Consider the following 23,358-nt stretch of genomic DNA (forward strand, 5'->3'; position numbering starts at 1 on the left):
TTTTAAATGTAATAGTTTTCTTTTTTAATGTGCAGACTAATCATCTGGATCAGGATTTTGATGAATTTCTCACTTAGTTCCCACATTCAATTACAAATGTCTTAATGACCTTTCCTAGCTTTGAGTAACAATTGAATGGCTTTCACCTTTCACTTTGCCGGAAGTTGCTTGCATCTTTTCGGTAGCCTTGTCAGAGGCTTTTCTGGCAGCTTACTATATATAGTCACATGTCCAGGTTAGGTGGTCTGCCAATTGAACCATGGATACCATACTTCAATTGAAATAATTCCAATGGTGAAAGGTTCAAGGATGTCTAAATTCAGGTATTCCATAGTGTCTGATATTACAATGGGTACATTCAACACTTGTATATATTTTTTTCATTTATTGACTCATTAAACTTGGGTACAAACACTTAATGGTTTAAAATTCAGAGATTAAGACACCATGTGTGCTGTGTTGAATAACTAGAGTTGGAAAGAACAAATTCTTTTTATTTTCCTGCAGATTACACAACTATTTGATCAAGAAATAACAGTTTTCTTTGCCATGTTCATGGCAATCTGGGGTATGTACATTTTATTTAGCACAGCAATAGCTATTTTTCTTTTAGAAAGGTATTGACATGATTGATATCCATGCTAACATCACTATGAATCTGTTCCAGTTGGTACCATAGATTTAAACTTTCAATAAGTGGGCAGACAATAGATATCGTGAGAAAACCCAAGGCTGATATTTTTTTGTCAAGATTTGTTCTCATCCATGGTTTTCCTAATAATCCCATAGATTTAATCAAAAAACTGAGAACAAAATAGTATTTTCCTGATCTCTCATTTTTAATCACATCACATTACATCCTAAATCTATCCATTATGGCAATAAAGGATTATAACACAAAATATTGTCCCATTCACTTATTTGCATATGCAATAATGATTTAAAATTATTTAAGAATAAAAGCATCAGTAATCTCAATAAGATTTCTCTCTCTCTCTCTCTCTCTCTCTCAAACTGCAGCCACTATATTTTTGGAGCTGTGGAAACGAGCCCGAGCAAAGGTCATCAGTGAGTGGGACTTGTTCCATTGGGATGAAGATGAGGTGATTTATACTGACTTGCATGCTGATGGCAATTTATGATTTCACTTAAATCTGAGTTTGATTTCATGCATAATTACTTGATGTAAGCAGGCCAACTGGCACTGAGATTGACTTGTAGAGTCTGATAACAGCAGCGCTGCTGAAATGAAATAAGTCCACACACACATGAGGGTGAACCATTAACTGACTTTATTTGAATTTCATGCGCTGCTTTAAGGGTATGAGGCATTTCCTGTCTGGAATACTTTGGTCTGTGCGAGTGACATCAATTCATTGCGGAGTCACTGCCTGCTCAGCGCTACGTGACCAGGAAGTGACAACATTAGCTAGGCAACACATGTTGCCAAACATGTGCTTTTCCTGAGAAGGGAAGGGGGGCCTGCACCATTTTACGCCAACAGACTGGGGCGGCGATTTGGCCCGTCTAACCGTGCAATAGCTCAGCCCACTACACCAACCCCCGAGAATTCCTGCCATCCTTTGAGCAAGTCACAGTATTGTAATTAGGCGGGCAGCATCTGTGTCTGACATGGGGAGCTGGGACAGGCAGGGCTGAGTCTAAATGCTCTGCCTTGAAGTGGTCAGTGGTAAACATGTCCTGCTGCGTGCTAATGTCCAGTGTAAAAACAACACCGTTGTGCTGCAACACCTTGAATGGGCCTCGTAGGGGCATTGCATGGGTATTCCTCTGTGAATGAAAACAAAGTCAGTTGACTGCAGATCTGCAAGGTGGAGAGCCGTGCCAGGAAGGTGGTGGAGGTTTCAATTTAACCATCTGTTCTCTCAAGCACTGGAGGATATCTAAGGCACTGGGTTATGGGCCGGAATGGTTGAAGTGAATATCCCCTGGGATGGTAAGTGGGGAATTGTATATTAAGTCGCGAGACGATAGCAGCATGTCTTCTTTTGGTGCTGTGTGAATTCCCAGCAGCACCCATGGGAGTTTGTCCATTCAATTCTAGTCTTGTAGTCAGGCTTTCAGGGCTGCTTACAGATGGTGGTGAAAACGTTCGACAAATCCGTTTGCCTGAGGATGGTAGGCTGTGATGTGATGTAACTAGCTGCTAAAGAACTTGGCTAGCCTTGACCAGAATGAGGAAGTGAACTAGGCCCCTTGGTCAGAGGTGATGTGAGTTGGGACACCAAAATATGCGACCCAACTGGACAAAAAGGCTCTGGTGTAAGTCTCTGTGTCACATGAGCAGAGGTACTGCTTCTAGCCAACAGGTAAAACGGTCAACTATTGTGAATAAATTCTGCATACCTTGGTTCATGGTGAGTGGGCCAACAATGTCCACATGCACATGCTCAAAACAATGTTACGCTAGGTTGAAACTCTGGAGAGGGGCCTTGGAGTATCTGAACTTTTGCACACTGGCAGTCCAAACAAGTCCTATCCCACAGAGTGACGACACAGTGGTGGCCATGCCTCGTGAACTTGTCAGACAGCAAATGGACCATGGACCTTATCGAAGGGTGTGACAAGCCATGCATTTGGTTGAACACCCACCATCACCAGGTCACGGGTAGAATGGGTCGAGGAAAACCTGTTGATATGTCACACAGTAAAGTCAGGCTCCTGGTGAAGGACAGAAATCGCTAACCTTAAGGCCGGTGATGGCAGACCGGTAGACCTGGACGTCGGTATCCTCCGCCTGGTCCTTAGCCAGTTTGGCAACATCGAGTCCTCCTAAGATAGCACAGATGGCTGGTCTGGACAGAGCATTGGCCACAACGTTGTAATTGCCTGCAATGTGGTGAATGTCACTTGTATACTTTGAAATATAGGAGAGATGTCATTGTTTCCTTGCCAACCATGGGTCTGAGACCTTGCTTAGGGCATAAGTCAGTGGCTTGTGGCTCTGTCCGATGCATTGGACAGAGTGGTCAATGCGGCGCTTGAGCAGTGGGTCAACAATCAATGGCACCACCAGCCTTCTTTAGCAAACATCTCTGGACACCCGAACTCAAATACAATGCGTTCGACCGTGAGCTGTTGGCCCTGTACCTGGCAATACGACATTTCCAGTACATGTTAGAAGGAAGTGGCGACATTACCTAGGCAATGCATGTTGCCAAATGTGGGCTTCTCCTGAGAAGGGAAGGGGGGCCCATGCCATCTTGCACCAACTGACTGGGCCAGTGATTCAGCCCATCTATCTGCGCAATTGCTCAGCCCGCTACAGACTTATTTAATTTCTATTTTACTGTCTGTCCGCACTATCAAAACCTTTCAAAGTATTAAACGCCTCTATTCTTTCTTCCCTGATGAATATTAACTCCTTTGTCATAAACAATGTTTGTATCTACTAAGTGTCTGAAATGGCAATCAGAATTATACAGCACTGTGACCTATCAAAAATTAAATGTGTTCAGCATTACTTTTAAATTCTAGTCCATCTAAAATAAATCTTGTGGTATTCCCCATTCTTAATAATTTGTGTTGTCATTCTAGATGATTTGCATGTGTTTAATCTGAGATTCCTTTGCTTCTTTACCTTTAATTTGGAAAAGATGAATCTAATAATTGGTGATTTTGTTTTCTACTCAAATATTCCTTACATACTTTAAAAGTTATCTTCCAATTATATATGCTTTGGTAACTTTTATCTTGTAATTTATTGTGGACTTCAACACGGTGTTAGGCACAAATTTAGAAATTGATTTTGATTCCTAATCATATTTTCAGGTTTCCTCTGGTTAACATGTCTGGATGTTAGTTCAGGCTTCAGCGATTACAAGTTGCGAGCTACTAGTGATAATGTAGTTATACAAACACTATGCTCTGTGTCTGCTTAAATATACAAACCTATTTTGCTTTTTAATTTCAATTTAAACTTTAAGAAATGTCTATTTTCAAAACTACAGATGAAAAAAATTTACTTAAAATTCATTTTGAATTAAAAATCAAAGAAAAGCTATATTTTCATTGATTTCCAGTTTGTTGCATTTATGTTCAGTTTTGTTGACCCTCCCTTCTTTAAAACTTTTCTGGTGTAAGAGAAAAAAATCAATTCTGAAAAATATTATTTTATGCAGGAAGAACTTGCTCTCGGACTAATATATGATCCTGAAGTACCGCCAGTAAAATATCATTATTCGTTTTTGCGAAGAGCTGTGGTTCTCTTCTTGGCATGTGTTCTGGTAAGTGTTCCTATATTTTCAATTTCAGTACTTGCTGGTGCATAATAAACAATCAAAATTTATTTCAATACCATATTTAGTTTTCTGGAAGTCTTTGGGTATGTATACAAAAGGCTAAACTAATTGACCCAGAAAATCACATCTGTACTTTTTTAATATAATATCGGGAAATTCACATTCACAGTTCTTCAAATGTAAAAGGAAGACACACTCACCAACACTCTTTTGTCTCTCCTTGTAAGGAGAAGTAGTTCACAATAGGGATTTGCAGCAGCAGACTGAAGGCGAACTCTTTCATTCAGAAAAGGCCTGCAACTTTAAAGGATTGTGTCCTAGCCATCAAGGAATTTGCCACCAAACAGCTTGTGATCAGTGGCTGATCAGGTACATGTATGTGATTTCCCCATTTATATTTCACCTTCTTCTGCACAATATTTATGTGTTTCATGTGCCCTTTGCCTTCTCAGAACCATGCTCAGTTCTGAATTATGGAGAGATATTCTGCTTGCATCTACTGTAAATGACTGGCTGGATTTAGGCAAGGAAGATGCATTAACTTTCAATCCTGCAACTTGCAGAATATAGCAAGACACTTTGATGTTCTCATTTTATTTGGTGAGACTACTAACTAGCAGATAGCAGCCTAGTCAAGGAAAAGTATACCTAGTTTTCCAACTCTTTGGAAGGCAAAATATATATCAGTTTTACTCCAGAGAGCTGGGACGAGGACTTTAAGAGTCCAACCTATAGGAAAAGGCTTTTGCAAATGCATATGGAATTATTTGCAGCATTGCCTAATTTTCTAGAAAGCCTGCATTAGATATCAAGGAGCACTGGATTGTTCAGCATTAATCTCTGTCATGTTTTAAAGCAATTGTGGGTATCATCTTTCTAATCAGTAAGTGGGGACAACTCTGCAGCAACAATGAGGGACCCAACCATGAGGCACTAAGTGAAGGCTGTGGACTCATCTGATTGCAACCTCTATGGAGGTCATAATGTCAGTGAGTGGGATGTCTTATCATATAATGGAAGCTCAAGCTGGCACAGCTAATAATAGACTCCTGTCAGCCCTTAAAATGTCAATGATGCTGGACTGCTTTTCGGAGGGACTTAAAACATAGAACAATGCAGCACAGTATGGGCCCTTTGACCCACAGTGTTGTGCCAGCCTATGTAAACCTACTCCACATCAGTTTAAACATTATCTCCCTCACAAGTACATGACTTTTCATTTCTATAACATCTATCTGTCTACCTAAGAATCTTTTAAATATCCCTATTGTACCAATCTCCACCACCACCTTCAGCAATGTATTCCAGGCACCCATTACTCTGTTTAAAAAAAAAATTACTTTTATCATTTCCCTTAAACTTTCCTTCACGAACCTCTGGTATTAACATTGCTGCCCTGAGAAAAAGTTGCTGATGTCCACCCCATCTATGCCTCTCATAATCTTACTCATCTCTTTTAAGACGCCTCTCATTATCTTTTGCTCCAAAGAAAAAAAACCCATAGCTCAGTCAACTTTTCCTGATGAGACATGTTGTCCAATCTAGACAACATCCTGGTAAATCTCCTCTGCACCCTCTTGAAAGCTTGCAGATCTTTCCTATGATGATGAGATCATAATATCCGAAGTATGGTGTAACCAGAGTTTTATAGAGCTGCAACACTCCCTTGTGGCTTTTGAACTCAGAACCCTGATTAATGAAGGCTGCCACACCACATGCCTTCATTACCACTCTATTAACTTTCACGGCAACCTGTGAGGGACCTCTGGACTTGGACTCCTATATCCCTCTTTACTGCTAAGAATCCTGCTATTGACCATAATTTCAAGTTTGATCTTTGAATGTGCATCAATCACTTCACACTTTTCTGATCTGCCATTTCTCTGCTCAACTCTGTATCCTGTTTTTATCCAGTTGTAATCTACGACAACCTTGTACACTATGCACAATACATCCAACTTTTGTGCCACGTGCAAAGTTACTGACCTATCCCTCCACTTCTTCGTTCACTTCATTTATAAAATCACAAAGAACAAGATTCCAAGAATGAATCCTTGTGGAACACCACTAGTTTCCAACATCCAATCAGAATATGCTCCTTTTACTTCCACCCTCTACCTTCTGCAAGCAAACCAATCCTGAATCCATGCAACCAAGTTTCCAGATATCCTGTGCATTGACAAGCCTACCCTGGGGAGCCTTGTCAAATGCCTAACTAAAATCCATGTACACATCAACTGCCCCACCTTCATCTATTCCTTTTGAATACTCCTCAAAATACTCAATTAGGCTAATGAGGCATGACCTGCCCCACACAAATCCATGCTGTCTATACCTAATATAACTATGCTGCTCTACATGCTCGTAACCCACCACTGATGTAAAGACTCACTGGTCTATTATTCCAAGGATTCTCCCTCTTACTGTTCTTCAAGATGGAGACACTTTTCCCATCTTCCAATCCTCTGGTACCACCTGTGGCCAGGAAGGATGCAAAGATTGTCATCAATGCCCAGTAATTTCTTCCTGTAGTTCCTGGGCTACAACCTGTCCAGCCTTGAGGACTTACTTATCCTATGTTTTTCAGAATCTCCAGCACTTCCTCTTTCTTAACTTTGACATGCTCCAGAACATTTGCCTGTTTTACACTGGCCTTGCATTTCCCAAGGTTCTTCTCCCTGGTGAAACACTCTTCAACTTCTCTGCCTCCATGCACATGTTTTCCCCTTTTATCCATGAGCAGTCATATCCTTACTCTCATTATCCTCCTGTTTTTCATGTACATGTCGAAGGTCTGGGGGTTTTCCTTAGAGGCTTGTCAATGCCTTCTCTTGTCCACTTATAGTTCTCCAAAGTCCCTTCTTAATTTGCTTCTTTGCTGAGTTATAATTTTCATGAACTGTGCCAGAATTTTGCTTCTGAAACTTTTATATATGCTTCCTTCTTCCTTTTGACAAACTGTTCCATTTCTCTTGTAAGCCATGGTTCCTCTACCATACTATCCTTTCCCTGTTCCAGTGGGACAAATGTGTCTAAATTGCAGAACCCTGCCTCCCTTACATTTGTTCTCTGTTTTTTTGCATTTTATTTTGTGTATTTATTACATTTAATATCACAGGAATTGATGAGCTCCTCCTGCATTTGTACAGGTATATTGTATCTATCAGTATGGTATATCCCTGCTCTCACAATTGCTCTTGTGTGCTGTTATCTCTCTGGCTATTTGGGCTGTGTTAGTGTTCAGCCAATTGTATTCACTTTTTCTCACAGCCCCTGACTTCTTTAATTCTTCTATTACTTTACAGATTACTGTTATAATCTGTATTGCACTTGGCATTGTGGTATTTCGAATTGCTGTCTCTGTCGCATTGATGAAAGCACCATTGGCTGTTGTGCGTGAAAGTGCTCAATCAGTGGCTGTAATAATTAGTGCTGGATTGCACTATTTAACGTTTCTAATCATGACCAAGGTAGGACTGAGATAAATTGGTTTGCTCAACTTAACTGAAATTTAACTTCCAACATTTTACTTTTTCCAATGTTTGACTTTAAAGATGAAAACTTGTTTGTCATCAGGTCACGTATATTTTATTTCTCAATTAGCAACGTTCCAATCAGCATAATGCTATTTCTAAATTTGGAAAAAAAAACTTCAAGGTAGGGCAGTAAAGGTATTTGTGGAACATAGAATATTATAGCATAGTACAGGCTCTTTGGCCCTCAATGTAGGAGCAGGCTAATTCACCATGTGTGCCAGCTTCATGATTCAATTGCTCATGCCTGAATGTTCCCATTAGTAGAGGTACAAATTCTTTTATCCAAAATTCCATAAATTGGAAACTGAACATTTTTGCAACCGCTCCCGACATTCAGTGCTGCTGCAACCACCCTCGATGTCCAGCATCGTCGTGACTCCTGTCCCCCGCATCTAGCTAGGGTGGCCAGATATCCGGTTTTAGGCTGGACAGTCTGGCTTTTGAGCCCTCTGTTCTTTGTCTGGTGCCACCTTGAGCCAGATGTTAATTTGTCCTCCATTTGAGGATGTAGGGCGTACACTTCCAAATGGAGGACAAATTAAGGGGCAGAAAGGCCTGTAAATGTGCATCCTGGAGTCCATAGGCCATGCGCAGCATGCGCATGCGCGATAAGGGGGAAGTGTGATGGCGGTGCATGAAGGTTCATGGCAGGTAAACCCCCAATGTTCAGCACCTGATGTCCAGCACCGCCACAACTGCCCCTGACATCCAGTAGCACTGTAACTGCCCCCGACATACAGCAACTCAATTACTTAAAAGTTACACTGATTATTCAAAATATTATCTGAAAATTCCAAATTCCGAAAAGTGTCTGGTCCCAAGGATTTTGGATAAAAAAATTAAGCACCTGTACTATTTTCCTGCATTCTTCCCATCCCTTGAAAATTTTTAACATTTAAAATTACAAATAAGTTATAAGAAGTGGCAGTTGCACCTCACAATCGATTTTCAGTTAACAATCTTTCGCAGAGTGCATTAAAAGCATTTGCTATGTGATAGAATTTATTGAACATTAGATTTTTGCTTTTTTCAGTTCTAATCAGTTCAAAACATATTTTTGTTCACAGAAGTAGCCAGACGTTGAATAATTTCAACATTTTATGTTTTGAATGGAGTTTATCATTATTAATCAAGGAGCTTTTTTTTTGATAAAGCAAGAAAGTTGTTCTCCCTTGATCAAACATTGGCTAGACTGAACAGTAGTTTGATTCCAGGCATCATAAACTAGGAGGGATCACAAAGCCTTGGCAATGCTGCAGAAAAGAGTTTATATACTGGCAGCAGTGATGAAAGACTTCAATTATGTGTAAAATCTGGGACAATTCACCTGAGGACATGTTGATGAAGAGAATATTTGATAAAGAATATCAAAATTTTAGTGTTGAAATGGTGAATGAGAAATATTTACAAACTTACAATAGTAGGAGCAGTACAGATTCAGATTTATTGTCAGAGTACATACATAATATAACGTACAACCCTGAGATTCTATTTCCTGCTGGCCAGTAACTGAAGAATACAGATTTAATATAAAAACATTTTTTCCATTTGTTAATTGTCCTAAAGATATGGAGTAAGTTTGTTGGAGCATGGAAGCAAAATTAGGAGTAACATAAAAAATGTGAATGATAAGTACTTGAAGAGAAAAGAAATTGCAGGATTAAGGAGCAAATAAGATTTATCAGGTGGGATTACCAGGGAGTCAGGAGAAATATGATGATTGATTGTCCATTACAAATGCTAATCATTCTATAAATAATACACCTGCTGCTCAAAAACATATAAGAAACTGACTGACTGGCATTTCATATTGCAGGTTAATTATGTTGTTGCAAAGAAACTGTGCGAATTGGGTATGTAATGTATTCTTTAAATTTCAAATCATGATTCCAAAAAAATTGCAGGTTATACTTGATTCTAATTTTTCATATATGCCTTCTCCATGCAGCTGAAGATCCAATATCTCCTTAAGTATTCGAAAGGTGATCTTGTATTCCAGATCTTTAGGGAAGGTTATGCAAGAATACATTGAAAGTAATCTCTTAATCTGTGACTGTGGTGAGGGCTTTATCCTTATCTGGAGGTGGAGTGGCCTCAACTCCCATTCTGGAGAATCTCAATTAGCAATTGTATCCTGGGTAGCATTAGATAGAAGATAAATGTATGATTCCTTAACAAAGCTGTGGTAATGAGCAAAAATCTGCAATTCTCCATCAGGTTTTGGAAATTTAGACTAGATGATGTGCTTTGTCTGCAATAATTAGCTGGAGCTCTCAGTTGTAAGCAATTTCAATTTCCCTCCCTGTTCTTACATGGACCTGTCTGTCTTTAGCCTCCCCCAATGCCAGTGTAAGACCATCACGGACTTGAAGAACAGAACCTTGTATTTTGCCTGGATAACCTGCATCCCAAGGGTATAAATGTTGATTTCAGATCATCTGTTCTCCCTCTCCCATTTATCTTCCTTCTAATCTACCCAAGTCCCTCTCAGCCACGCATTTCTTTCCAACTTATGGTCCCCACCCCCAGCCCTTGTTACCCAATTTTTCCCCTCCCCTCTTACACTGTCTTCCTGTTACACATACACTTTCCTTCCACTGGATTACTCTTCTCCTTCCCCCATTGTTCCCATTTGCCCAGTATCCCTCCCTTATTTGGTTTCATCATTTTCATTCTCCATTGGATACCACCATCTACCAGGCTCTGTCACTATCTCTACCCTCCCTCCTCATCTACATCTACCCATTGGTGCCAGTTATTGACTCACCCATTCCCTCATCTTTTTATATGGCAATTTCTCCTCCTTTACTTCAGTTGAGATAAAGTACAGACGACGTCCATTTCAGTCCACAAGATGCTGCCTGATAGAACACAGCCTAGAGGGGCTGAGGTGGCCAGTTTCTGTGCTGTAATTATCCTATGGTTGTCCATTGAGTTGCAGTTTTTTATATCCCCATTGGAGTATTTGTGGGCATTTCTAACTGTAATCTAAAATTCCTATTTGCTTTAGAAGATGACTATCATCCCAGTGCCAAAGAAAGATAAGATAATGTGACAATGATTGCCACTCTGACATCCATCACTATGAAGTGCTTTGAGAGACTGGTCATGACCCACATCAACTCCAGAGTCCCAGAAAACATCAATCTAAATTACATATTGTTGCAACAGATCTATGGTCAACACCATCTCACTGGCTAACACTCATTCCAGGAACATCTGGATAACCAAGATACAAAAGTTAGAATCCTATTTATTGACCATAGCTCTACCTTCAACACCATAGTTTCAGCCAAACTCTTGGACTTGAATCTCAAAAACCCCCTTTTGCTTCTTATCCTCAACTTTCTGACTTGCAGACTGTGATTAGTGAAGATTGGGGACGACAGCTCCACAATAATCATCAACATTTGTCCTGCAAGGCTGTAGACTTAGCCCCTTATTATATTCTTTTTGAACTCACAACTGGATGAATGTTGCTCCGACTCCATCAATAAGTTTGCTGAGGACACAATCATAGTAGGCCAGATGTCAAACAGTAAGAAACAGAGGAGAGCTTTGTGTTCTGGTGTCAGAACCACAACTTCTCCCTCAGTGTCAATAAAATGTGACTTCAGGAAATAGGGTGAGCACATACCCCTGTTTTTTCTCAATGATACTGAGGTAGAGATAGTAGAATCTAGATGTAAGTATGATAAACCAATTTTCCTGGTCCAACCACATTGATCCTATGGCCAAGAAAGTACACCAGAACTCAGTTTCTTCAGAGGTGAAGCAAATTCAGCACATCTCCAATGTCTTTTTCCAATTATATATACACCATATAAAGTACCCTGATATGATGCATTACAGCTTCATATGGGAACTGCTGAAGATCACAAAAATTATAGAGATTTGTGAATGCTGCTCAGGCTAGCATGGAGTCCAGCCTCCACTGCATTGACTCGGCATTGGAAAAGCAGCCAATGTAATAAAGTATCCATACCACTCAGGACATACTCTCTTTTCCCCTGTCCCCCATCAGGCAAAAGATATAGATTTTTAAACACATACTTCCAGATTCAAGAGTAGCTTTGTTTTTATCAGACTCTTGAATGAACCTCTGATCCGTAAAATATGATCTCTTATTCTCTTGCGATTCAGAAAGAACATAGATGTCAATGCTGTGTGAATTAAGTTACAGAAATTTTAGTGACAGTTTTCTCAACTTTTCCTCATGCAGTATACTGCATTGATGGCTCATGTCATCATCAGTTGCTGTCTTTATGAAGATTTTTCGGCATACAATGACAAATCAATTTTATTGTCAAGTGGATTTCTTAAGAGTTATTTCAGATTATTGACTGTATACCTGAGGGTCAGTAGTAGCAATTTAAATGCCATTTTGCCAAATGGTTTAATTTGGAAGTTTTTAATTTTGTGATGTAAATGCTATTTCACAGCAGAATCTGCAGTTCAGTAACCAGATTTGAGAACCTAGGCCAATAGCATTAAATTCACAGGAATTTCTTCAGTAACCTGTTAATATTTTTAAGAACAGTTAAGAACAGTAATCTCTAAAAATCAGTGTTTCTTTCTGAACCAAGTGCTACACAAAGTAGATCAATGCAGATGATGAAAGCAGAAAGGCATTGGACAAACTTGCCTATATTTGCCATTAATTTTGCATGTAAAGGGTAGTGATGGTAACGAGTTGCAGTGTGGGAGTATTGAAATTACCGTTGAACCAGTTTTATTCCCAACTCTGAAGGGGAATAGGAAAATTGCTTGGGAATTGGCACACCTGCATAAATGAATTATGGCTACAGAGATGAAGACGATTACAGCATCTTTCACAAGCTTCACCAAAGACTGCATTATCAGTCTCCATGATGTTCCACTGATTTTTAGTGAGATCTATCCAAACAGTAATAATATAGAAAATATATATTATTGATACCAATAATCACCTGAATGGTTTCCTGATGCTTTCTGATGAGACTTGTTAGACCTATTGCTATCATTCACAATCCTACTGGCTGCATTCTGGCCGGCAGAAGGTTGCATTCATAAATGTATTTGTACCGAATGTGAAAATTCACAGCAAGGGTTTTTAATCTGGGTGGCTAACTCGAGAGACAACATTATCCGATTGGAAATGAGATGCACGTAGTCTGAGAGAGGACAGAACTTTCACCCTCCATAATGCCATATAAAATATCCACTGAACTCTGCAGATAAGTAGATGTACATCATTTGTAACCTAGATTGTATATCTTTTATGAAGCCTCTCATTCCATGGAAATAAGGATGGTCAACTCTCAGGTTGTAAGTCTGCTCCCTGATGACACCAGTGTGTTCCTGCAAATCATTTTCCTATTTTTGCAGAAGAACAACGTGTTGCCACATGACATGAAACGAGAATTCCAAGTTGTGTAGACAGAAAATACAGAAACACAAATAATTATGGATTGCCTTTGCCAAAGAAACCTGAAACCCACTTTATTATTCACACCTTCTTGGACCTGTGAATACCTCTTTAGCATGAATGTCTCCTTCACTTCATAAATGAAGTTAATGAGTTCATATGAGAAGATAGACATGGAATCTTCCATGTTACTTGACATCACTTTCATTGTCAGGCAGGCCAGACATAGTGCCATGTATTTCAGCCTACATACACAATAGCACTAAGTGCCACTTCCAGGTATGCTCATTTATAGTAAACTTCAACCAACTTTAGTGCAGTACAACCAAATATTCAGCCTCTCTATTTTAGGTGGTACACTTGTATCCTTGTATCTCTGTCTTAACTACAGCTGGTTAGTGGCAGTTATATTTCTCTGTAAAATGTATATCTCTATCTTGTTATTTATATTTCCTTATTTTGAGCTGGTAGCTTATTGTATTAAACAGAATGATATGGTAATCAGCTTCTTTGCAGAGAGGTTTTTCTTCACAATTGACTGTGGTGTGAATCTTGAGAGTCTTTACAATAAAATCAAAAAGAACATGGTAATGTGAATATGTATTGCGATGTTAGGCACAAAAAGCAGCAGACTTGCAAGTACAGAATATACAGTAAAATTCCATGAGGAAATAATTCATGAGGAAAGTCTGATAGAAACTTGCATTTGTGGGATTTCCTTCATGAGCTCAGCAGTACCAGGTATCATGGCCTGGCAACACCAATAATGGTTAGAAAGAGAATGCTCTGATGAGATGGTAAGCTTTAATAAGTGGAAGATAAGAGGAGTGTCTGTGTTTTCACCTGGGCATACCTAGTCATGGATGTTATTCTGTCACTGATCCAAGATGCAGGAGAGCATCTGAGCTACCTTCTACCACCTTCTCCATGTCAGCTCTCAGCATAAAACTTGTAACCAATAATTTGTATCTCAGAGCTGAAAAAAGGGGAAACTAATATATTAGTGCTGTTGGGTTGAGCTATATCAAAGACAATAAGGATGGAATTGAAAATGTATATTAAAATAATAATTTCTAGTTTTTCCACCTATAATATTTTTACAGAAAAGCAGCGTACCGTGTTAGCTCAAGAAAACAGCTTTACTTTAAAAATGTTCACATTTCAGTTTTTCAACATGTTTACTTCTATTATATACATCGCATTTTTTCTTGGAAGGTGAGTACCCATGTGGCAATTATTCTTTTACAAAGTAATTAATTTTCTGATTCATCACTGACTATGGAAAATCTAGTAGCATTATATATTAAAACTTTGGTAATTTAATCAAGACAGTCTGTATTCCACTGAGTCTCCCTTCATATTTGCATGTCTATATGGTGGTAGTGCACTGTGCAATGAGAATGTTGTGTTTGTGTTGCCCTTGTTTAATCAGTGTAAAACTGTACTGAATTTGTTTCTCTTATAGAATCAATGGCTATCCAGGTAATTATGTGAGAATAGCAAGAAAATGGCGACTAGAAGAGGTAAGCAAAAAATTCCTTTTCACATCTAAATTTTAAAAAATCCCTTCATTGAAACAAAATCATAGCACCATGCACTACTCTTAATCCTAGTATTAAATAATCTGAATGAAATGCTTAATGTTTGCAGAATTTGTGGAGGTAGCATGATATGTATGTTAACTATTTTTTGTTTATTTTCATTTTGATAGATTTGAATGTAGTATTCTTTTATAATCTAACTTCTAAATGTATTCTTTCTTTCTACATCCCATTTGCAGAAAAATGATTGAAATAACCATAGTAGGAAATGTTTTTTTTCCCACCTGATACGCTCTATCAATTATTCCAAAGACAGTGAGTGAGAAACAATAGGCTTTAATATGCTTTATATTGTAGCCAGCTCGAATGAAGGAGAGGTCGACCTTTATGGCTGCGTTACTAGGGGAGGAGTTATGAAGGAGTGAGTCATCAGTGGGTGGGCCAGCTATCCATACACAGTCATACATAAAAAACACCACACCCCCTTAAAGTGATGTGCTGAAATAGTATTTTACATAACTATTTGTTTGACCTTTAAACTTTTGATTTATTTTATCAAATAATTTAGAGAAGTAAAATTAGAGATAATTACAATGTGATTTAAAATGGTACATGAGCATTGGACTGAAGTTTCTTCAGAAAGTTGAGGATGGTACAGTTCAATATCAAAAAATAATTATGCAGTTTACAGCTTGAATATGTTGAGTTACAGAAGATGATGTGTCAACACTGTAGGTTGAATATCAAGTAAATGTGCCAATCAGCAAATCAGAAAACAGGTTATCTGTCATTGTCATTGCAAATGAACAGCTTTCTATAGTATACAACAAGGATTGCATTTGAAAAGTACTAAATTTTTAAGGTACTCTGAAAATGTAGTTTTTTAAACTATTTATTCGTTCAAAAAACAAATAATATATGACATATACAGCAATTAAACATGAACATGAATTTTATAGAAAAAAGAAAAAAAAGAAAAGAACCCCCCCCCCCCTTCAGCCAACTCTCCTAAGGAGAGCCATAAAAAAAGAAAAAAGAAAGAATCTTAAAAAAAGTTAAATATACATGTTAAAATCTAATCAATATAAATTGAAATGTAAATATTCTGAGTATAACAGCCACTTAGTAATAAAAAAATTATAATTATCATGCAAAACATGTGATTTTTTCCATTATTAAACAATATTTCATCTCATTATGCCATCTATTAATATCAATCATATTTGTATCTTTCCAAGTACTAACAATAAATTTTTTCTCTACGGATAAAGCTAAATATACAAAAGCAAGCTGGAATTTATCTTATCCCAAACCTTTCAGAGGTTGCAAACTACCCAATAAAAATACTTTTGGATCTAAAACTATTTTAATCTTGTACAGACATTCTAAAAAATGATTGAATTTTCTTCCAAAAAGATTGTATATGTATACATGACCAAACAGCATGAAAAAAAGTTCCAACTGTATCACCACATACTCTGAAAATGTAAGTTGTTTTCCTTAAATGTAAGATTCTTGAAACTGTATCGTTATAGATATTGATCAAAGCTATCATCTGTGATCAATATTATGTACAAGGTACTACTGTTTTATGGGCATGTGCTTTAAGTGCCAAATAGGGCTATCCTCTTTATGCAACAGCCTAAGGATTGATGGTTTAAAAAAAATAAAACGTGAAAATCTGTAGACACCGTGGTTGAAGTAAAAACACAATGCTGGAGAAACTCAGCAGGTCAATACCAATCAAGTATGAATACTTGAATGAAGGGCTCAAGCCTGAAATGTCAGTTATGATACCTTGATGAAGGGCTCAAGGCCGAAATGTCAGTTATGTATTTTTACCTTTGCTATGTAATGGACGCAGTTTGACCTACTGAGTTTCTCCAGCACTGTTTTTTTTACTGGAGATTGATGGTACTGCGCTGCCATTAGATTCTGTTTACATCATCTCTTCACATAGGATTTTATTTTATAGAATCGGTATCCATCAGGTTCATTCTGTGTTTAAATATTTAAAATGGTGCATTATGACTGCTCAATATCTTGAATTTGTCAACAATGGTTGATTATTCTTTCCAGTGTCATCCAAGTGGCTGCATTACGGATCTCTTTCTGCAAATGTCTATTATAATGGTGTTGAAACAGGTGCTAAGCACCACCATGGAATTTGCTTCCCCGTAAGTTTTTCATCAGTAGCAGTAAATCTGTTTTAAATGGACAGTGCAGACTTTGTTCAGTATGTGTAATCACAGAATACTGAGATTAATTCAGTTGTATCTTATTGTTCGAGACCATAAGGATTCCAATATTTAGAAGATTATCTTATGTTATCCTGTTTCACTTAGAGTACAAGTTAAGACATAAGATTATATTACTAGCTATCATTGCTCATTAATTTATACAGTTATCTTATGATGAATGGCATCAAGAGCATCATATAACAAACTATATTTTAATATCTAATATTTTCGGATGAATAGGTGTGTAGTAAATCATAGTTTAGGATTCTTCCTGGTTGTTGCCTGATATGTGCTACATAAAAATTCCTTCAGTTATGAACTGAATTAGCTTTTAAATTAATGAGATGCTAGTGATTAAAAACTAAAACATCTGTGAAACCTTTGTTACAGATCATGAGACACAGTAGTAAATATTAATTTTGTGGCAAATGTATTGGTTCTGGCCAACTTGACAAAAGTAAGCTACAATTTTGTCAGTACAAGCGGCAAGACTGTTGTGCAGGCAGAGCATTCTAACTGCAAGTAGCTGCCTGATGGAATGTAAACAACCTTTACTCACTAAACTTTTGACATCTTCAGTTCCTTTTGAATGTCTGATGTTCAAAAAATATTCTAGAACAATTTTTTCTTAAAAATTCACTTTAAAATTGCACATAATAAACACAAATATATTTTAACTTTATGCCATAGATGTAATCTAACTAAATTGCCTATATTTCTCTAACTATTCACTTAAAATCAGTGAAATGTCTAAAATGGCACAGTAAACTCAAGAAGGTTCCATGGAAAGATTTCTCAGTGTAAAATGCAAGGGAATTGCAGGGCATTTGTTCCATCATTGGACTAGCAGATATTGAGTGACTGCTCTGAGAGGTTGCTTGAACCTTGTGCAAGTTCCATTGTTCACAGTCGGGGACTGAGTGAGCAGGAATAGTGAGAGAGGTGGGACGAGCAGTTTAAAAACAATTGAAAAGCAGAGGCAGAGGAAAGTACTCATTTAAATTTCTGCATTGGCAAAATAGCTATAGCTAATAAAAAGGGGGAAACTCAAATGGAGTGCCCAGTGTAGGAGAGGGACTTTGAGGCTTTTGCTGGCGAGGCTTCTGCAAGCAGTGGCTGAGAAGGTTCATGAGTAAGTTCAAGATAAGGTAATGGTAAGTTTTTCTAACTCTTTCCTCTTTAATAGACAGTGGGAATGGAAGCCACGGCAGGGCAGAATGAAGAAAGTCAGGGAAGCCAACTCTATCCCTGATTACTTCATCTGCAAGGTGTGGCAAACTGCAACACCTGACAATTTGTTTAGGGAATTGCAGATGGAGATGAATGAACTTCAGATCATTCGGGAGGCTGAAGGAGGTGATAGACAGAAGATGCAGGGATGCAATCATAACTAGGACAGAGGAGCAAGATAGCTGGGTAACAATCATGAGAGAGAAAGGGGACAGGATGTTAGTGCAGGATACCCCTGTGTCCATTCCCCTCAGCAACAAGTATACTCCTTTGGGTATAGCTGGGGGGAAGACCTATCTTGGCCATGCAGAAGCCCAACCAATAGCACCTTGGTCGGCTCTAAACCTTGGAAGGGAAGGGTGGTCAGGTAGAGCGATAATCAGGGACTTGATAGTCAGATTCTGCAGCCGCAAAAGAGACTTCAGGTTAGTGTGTTGCCTCCTTGGTGTTCAGGTCCAGGTTATGTCTGAGCGGGTGTAGAATTTTCTTAAGGGGCAGGGTGATCAGTCAGAAGTTGTGGTACATATTGGTACCAATTACATAGGAAGGAGTGCAATAGAGGTTCTGCAAAGTAAGTTTATGGAGTTAAAAAGGAACAACATTAAATCACTAGAAAGAGATGACATTCAATAAGAAGTTATAGAATTACAAGGGTACAAAGACACCATTGGCTGTTGTATACAGACTTCCAAACAGTAGATAGAAAATGACAATGTTATGGTAGTTATGGGGGATTTTAACGTGCTGGTAGATTTGGAAAATCAAGTTGGGACTGGGCCACAAGAGAGAAATTTTGAAGAAAGCCGATAGGATGGCCTTTTAAAACAGCTTCTTGATGAGCCCAAGAGGGGATCGGCTGTACTGATTGGACTTTGTGTAATGTGCGCAAGGTGAATAGAGATCTTAGGGGGAAGTGATCACAACATGATTGCATTCAATTTGAGATTTAACAAGGAAAATAATAAAATTAGATATGTCAGTATTTCAGAGGAGGAAAGGGAATTCCAGTGGCTTGTGAGAGGAAATGGCCAAAGTAGATGGAAAGAAGCAATAGTAGGGAAGATGGCAGAGCAGCAGTGGATGGAGATTCTGCAAGAAATGGAAAAGATGCAAAATGAATACATACCAAAAAAGAGGAAATATTCAAATAGAAAAATGTCACAACTGTGGCTGAGTCACAGGAAGTGAAAGCCAATGTTTTAAAAAAAGAGAAGCTATACAAGGAAGAAAAAAATTAATGGGAAGCTAGAGGATTGGGAAGTTTTTTTAAAACTTACAGAAGATAGCTAAAAAAAACTCATGAGGAGAGAAAGGATGAAGTATGAAAGTAGGCCTGCAAATAATATCAAAGAGGATACAAAAAGCTTCTTCAATATATGAAAAATAAAAGAGAGGTGAGAATAGATATAGGACCACTAGAAAATGATGCCAGAGAAGAAATAATGGGAGACAAGGAGATGCTAGAGGAACTAAATTCGTATTTTGCATCATTCTTCACTGTGGAAGACACAAGCAATGTGCTGGAAGTCAAAGAGTTTCAAGGATTGTAACTGAGGGCAGTTACTATTTCAAGAAAGGTGTTCAGAAAGCTAAGAGATCTAAAGGTAGATAAGTCTCCCAGACCAGATGGATTGCATTCCCAGGTCCTGAAAGGAGACATTAGAGATCGTGGAGGCATTAGTAATGATCAGTAGATTCTGACATGGTTCCAGAGGACTGGAAAATTGCAAATGTCACCCCACTATTCAAGAAGGGAGGAAGACAGCAGAAAGGAAATTATAGTCCGGTTAGCCTGACATCAGTAGTTGGGAAGATATATGAGTCGATTGAAAAGGAAGACATTATGGAGTACTTTGAGGCACATGACAAGATAAAGAAAACTTTTGCTTGACAAACCTATTGGAATTCATTGAGGAAGTGACAAGCAGGCTGGATAAGTAAGATGCATGTAATGTTGTGCATTTGGATTTTCAGCAGGCATTTGACAAGGTTCCGCACATGAGGCTACATAACGAGGGCCCATGGTATAACAGGAAATATACTGGCTGATTGGCAGGAAGCAGAGTTGGAAGACAAGGATCATATCCTGATTGGCTGCCAGTTGTTTGTGGTATTCTACAGGGGTAGGTGTTGGGGCCGCTGTTTATGCTGTATATTAATAATTTGTATTATGGCATGAGTGGCTTTATGGCCAAGTTTGCAGATGATACAAAGTTAGGAGTAACAGGTGTGAAGAGGAAATAGGAAGGCTGCAAAAGGATTTAGACAGATTCAGAGAATGAAGAGAGAAGTGGCAAATGAAATGTAATGTCGGAAAGTGTGTGGACATGCACTCGGTAGAAAAAATAAATGGGTAGACTATTTTTTTAAATGGGAAGAAAATTGAAAATACCTAGATGCATAGGGACCTGAGAGTGTCCGTGCAGGATAGCCTGAAGGTAAACTTGCATGTTGAGGTGGTGCTGAAGAAGGCAAATGCAATGCTAGCATTCATTTCAAGAGAAAGAAAATACCAGAGCAGGGATGTGATATTGAGGGTTTATAAGGCACTAGTGAGACATCACGGAGTATTGTGAGCAGTTTTGGGCTCCTCATTAAGAAAAAATGTGCTGACATTGGAGAGGGTTCAAAGGAGGTTCGCTAGAAGGATCCCGGGAATGAAAGGGTTACCATACAAGGAGAGTTTGATATCTCTTGGCCTATATTAGAACATAGAACAATACAGCAGAGTACAGGCCTTTTGGCCTTTGATGTTGTGTTGACACATATATTTCTTGCAAAAAAAACTAGACCCTCCCTACCCCATAACCCTCTATTTTCCTTTCATCCATGTGTCTGTCTAAGAGTCTCTTAAATGCCCCTGGTGTTTCAGTCTCCACCACCATTCCAGGCACCCACAACTCTCGTGTAAAAAAAAAACCAATTTAACCATGATGTCTTCCCTAAATTTCCCTCCATTCACTTTGTACACATGTCCTCTGGTGTTTGCTGATCCTGCCCTGGGAAACATATGCTGGCTGTCCATCCTACCTATGCCTCTCATAATCTTGTAAACTTTTATCAAGTCTCCTCTCATCCTCTGCGCTCCAAAGTGAAAAGTCCCAACTCTGCTAACCTTGCCTCATAAAACGTTGTTGAGGAGTCTGATGGTGTGGGTCTTGTGGCACCTATACCTCTTTCCTGATGGCAGCAGTGAGAACAGAGCATGTGCTGGGGTGGTGTGGATCCTTGATGATTGCTGCTGCTCTCCGATGGCAGCGTTCCCCATAGATGCTCTCAGTAGTGGGGAGAGTTGTGCCTGTGATGTCCTGGGTTGTGTCCACTCCCTTTTGCAGGGCTTTACACTTAAGGGTATTGGTCTCCCCATAGGCATAGTTCTTGTTGGTATGGAGGAGGAGCACCTGCTCGACCAGGCGGTCAGACTTGTGGGCTCTCATGTGTTAGCAGAGGAGTACCAGTCCCGGAGATGTGAGCCAAGCTGGGAGAATGAGAAAAGGCACTTGTGAGGGGTCTGATTAATAGCCGTGCACAAGAGCGACCTAATGACATGGAGTGCCTCAGGGATAGCCTTTTGCCAATATTCAACGGTTCAGCCTTTGGACCTCAGTGCCAGGTGGACTGCCTTCCAGATCACCCTGTTTTTGCGTTCCACCTGCCTGTTGCCCCTTGGGTTGTAGCTAGTCGTGCAACTAGCCGCAGTGCCTCCCGCTACCAAGTACTGGCTTCACTCATGAAGCCGGACCCCCCAATCACTGTGGATGAATGCTGGGTATCCGAGCATGGTGAAGATCTGCATCAGTGCCCTGATAATGGTGGCTGTGGAGGTATCAGGGCAAGGGATGGCGAAGGGAATACGGGAATATTCATCTACGACCGTGAGAAAGTAGACGTACTTGTTCGTGGAAGTCAGGGGGCCCTTGAAGTCGATGCTAAGCTGTTCGAAGGGTCGAGTGACCTTGACGAAGTGGGCCTGTGGCAGGTGGAAGAAGCGCGGTTTGCACTCCGCACAGACCCTGCATGACTCAGTCATGGTCTGGATTCCAGCGCAAGGTCTTATCGTTCTTCATCTTGCCTTTATGGGTGGTGCTGAACATGAAAGCCACTGCGCATTGGCCAGTGAGGAAGGTGAACCTCCTACCTGCCAGTTAGTGGCGCCAGTGGTGGGCCCCTTCCACAATTGCCTGGGCTTCCTTTTCAATGGCAGAGTGCCCAAGCTCGGAACCGTGGAAGGTCCTGGAGAAGGCCACAGGTCGCCCTCCCCACCTTGGTTGAGGGTGACCGCGAGGGCAACATCAGAGGCATCGCACTCCACCTGGAATGGGGTGTCCTCGTCCATGGCATGCATCATGGCATTGGCGATGTCCTGCCTGATGTGAGTGAAAGCTGCTTGCTCCTCAGGGGGGGTGGGAAAAGGTGGTGGCTTTGGACAGTGGGCGGACCTTGTCCGAAAAATGGGGGACCCACTGGTAGTAATAGGAGAAAAGCCCAAGGCACCTGCGGAGGGCCTTGAGTGTGTAGGGGAGAGACATTTCCTTTGGTGGACGCATGTGTTCTGGGTCAGGACCGATGACACTATGTTCCACAATGTACCCTATAATGGCAGGGCGGGTGGTGCTTAACATACACTTCTCTTTGTTGTAAGTGAGGTTCAGCTCCTCGACCATCTAGAGAAATCTCTCCAGGTAGTCATCATGGTCCTGCTGGTCGTGGCTGCAGATGATGATATTGTCCAAGTACGGGAAGGTCGCTCTTGGGTTGTGCTGGTCTACCATGCGGTCCATCTCCCGCTGGAAAACAGAGAACCCCCTTAGTGACCACAAACAGGACTTGGTGGAACTGGTAGAGGCAACTGTCTGTCTCGAAGGTGGTGTATGGTTTATCCCGGGCATGGATTGGGAACCGATCTTTAGGTCAATTGTCAAGAAAACCTTATAGCGGGCTATCTGAATATGTCGACTATTCGGGGTAGGGGGTAGGCGTCCAGTTGGGCATATTGGTTTATGGTCTGGCTAGAATTGATTACTATCTTTGGTTTGTTACCTCCTTTTACCACTAGGACTTGGGCTCTCCAGGAACAGGTGCTGGGCCCTATGATACCGCCAGAAGTTGCCTCACTTTTGCCTTAATGAAGGCCCTGTCGGC

The 23,358-nt window shown here is 39.8% G+C and overlaps 1 protein-coding gene across 3 annotated transcripts in view; it reads left to right on the top strand.

The window, feature by feature from the left end:
• Positions 1–23,358, top strand: part of LOC138744625 (anoctamin-9-like) — a 121,776-nt gene that overhangs the window by 38,718 nt on the left and 59,700 nt on the right. For all 3 annotated transcript variants that reach the window (XM_069901064.1, XM_069901082.1, XM_069901075.1), the window contains exons 10-17: positions 508–568; positions 1,021–1,103; positions 4,143–4,247; positions 7,568–7,732; positions 9,615–9,651; positions 14,309–14,420; positions 14,671–14,728; positions 16,826–16,923. In XM_069901064.1, coding sequence (XP_069757165.1) covers positions 508–568; positions 1,021–1,103; positions 4,143–4,247; positions 7,568–7,732; positions 9,615–9,651; positions 14,309–14,420; positions 14,671–14,728; positions 16,826–16,923 — 719 coding nt within the window. The remainder of the gene's footprint in view (positions 1–507; positions 569–1,020; positions 1,104–4,142; positions 4,248–7,567; positions 7,733–9,614; positions 9,652–14,308; positions 14,421–14,670; positions 14,729–16,825; positions 16,924–23,358) is intronic.

Source organism: Narcine bancroftii, chromosome 1 (assembly GCF_036971445.1).
Source record: "Narcine bancroftii isolate sNarBan1 chromosome 1, sNarBan1.hap1, whole genome shotgun sequence".
In the NCBI taxonomy this organism is placed as follows: Eukaryota; Metazoa; Chordata; class Chondrichthyes; order Torpediniformes; family Narcinidae; genus Narcine; species Narcine bancroftii.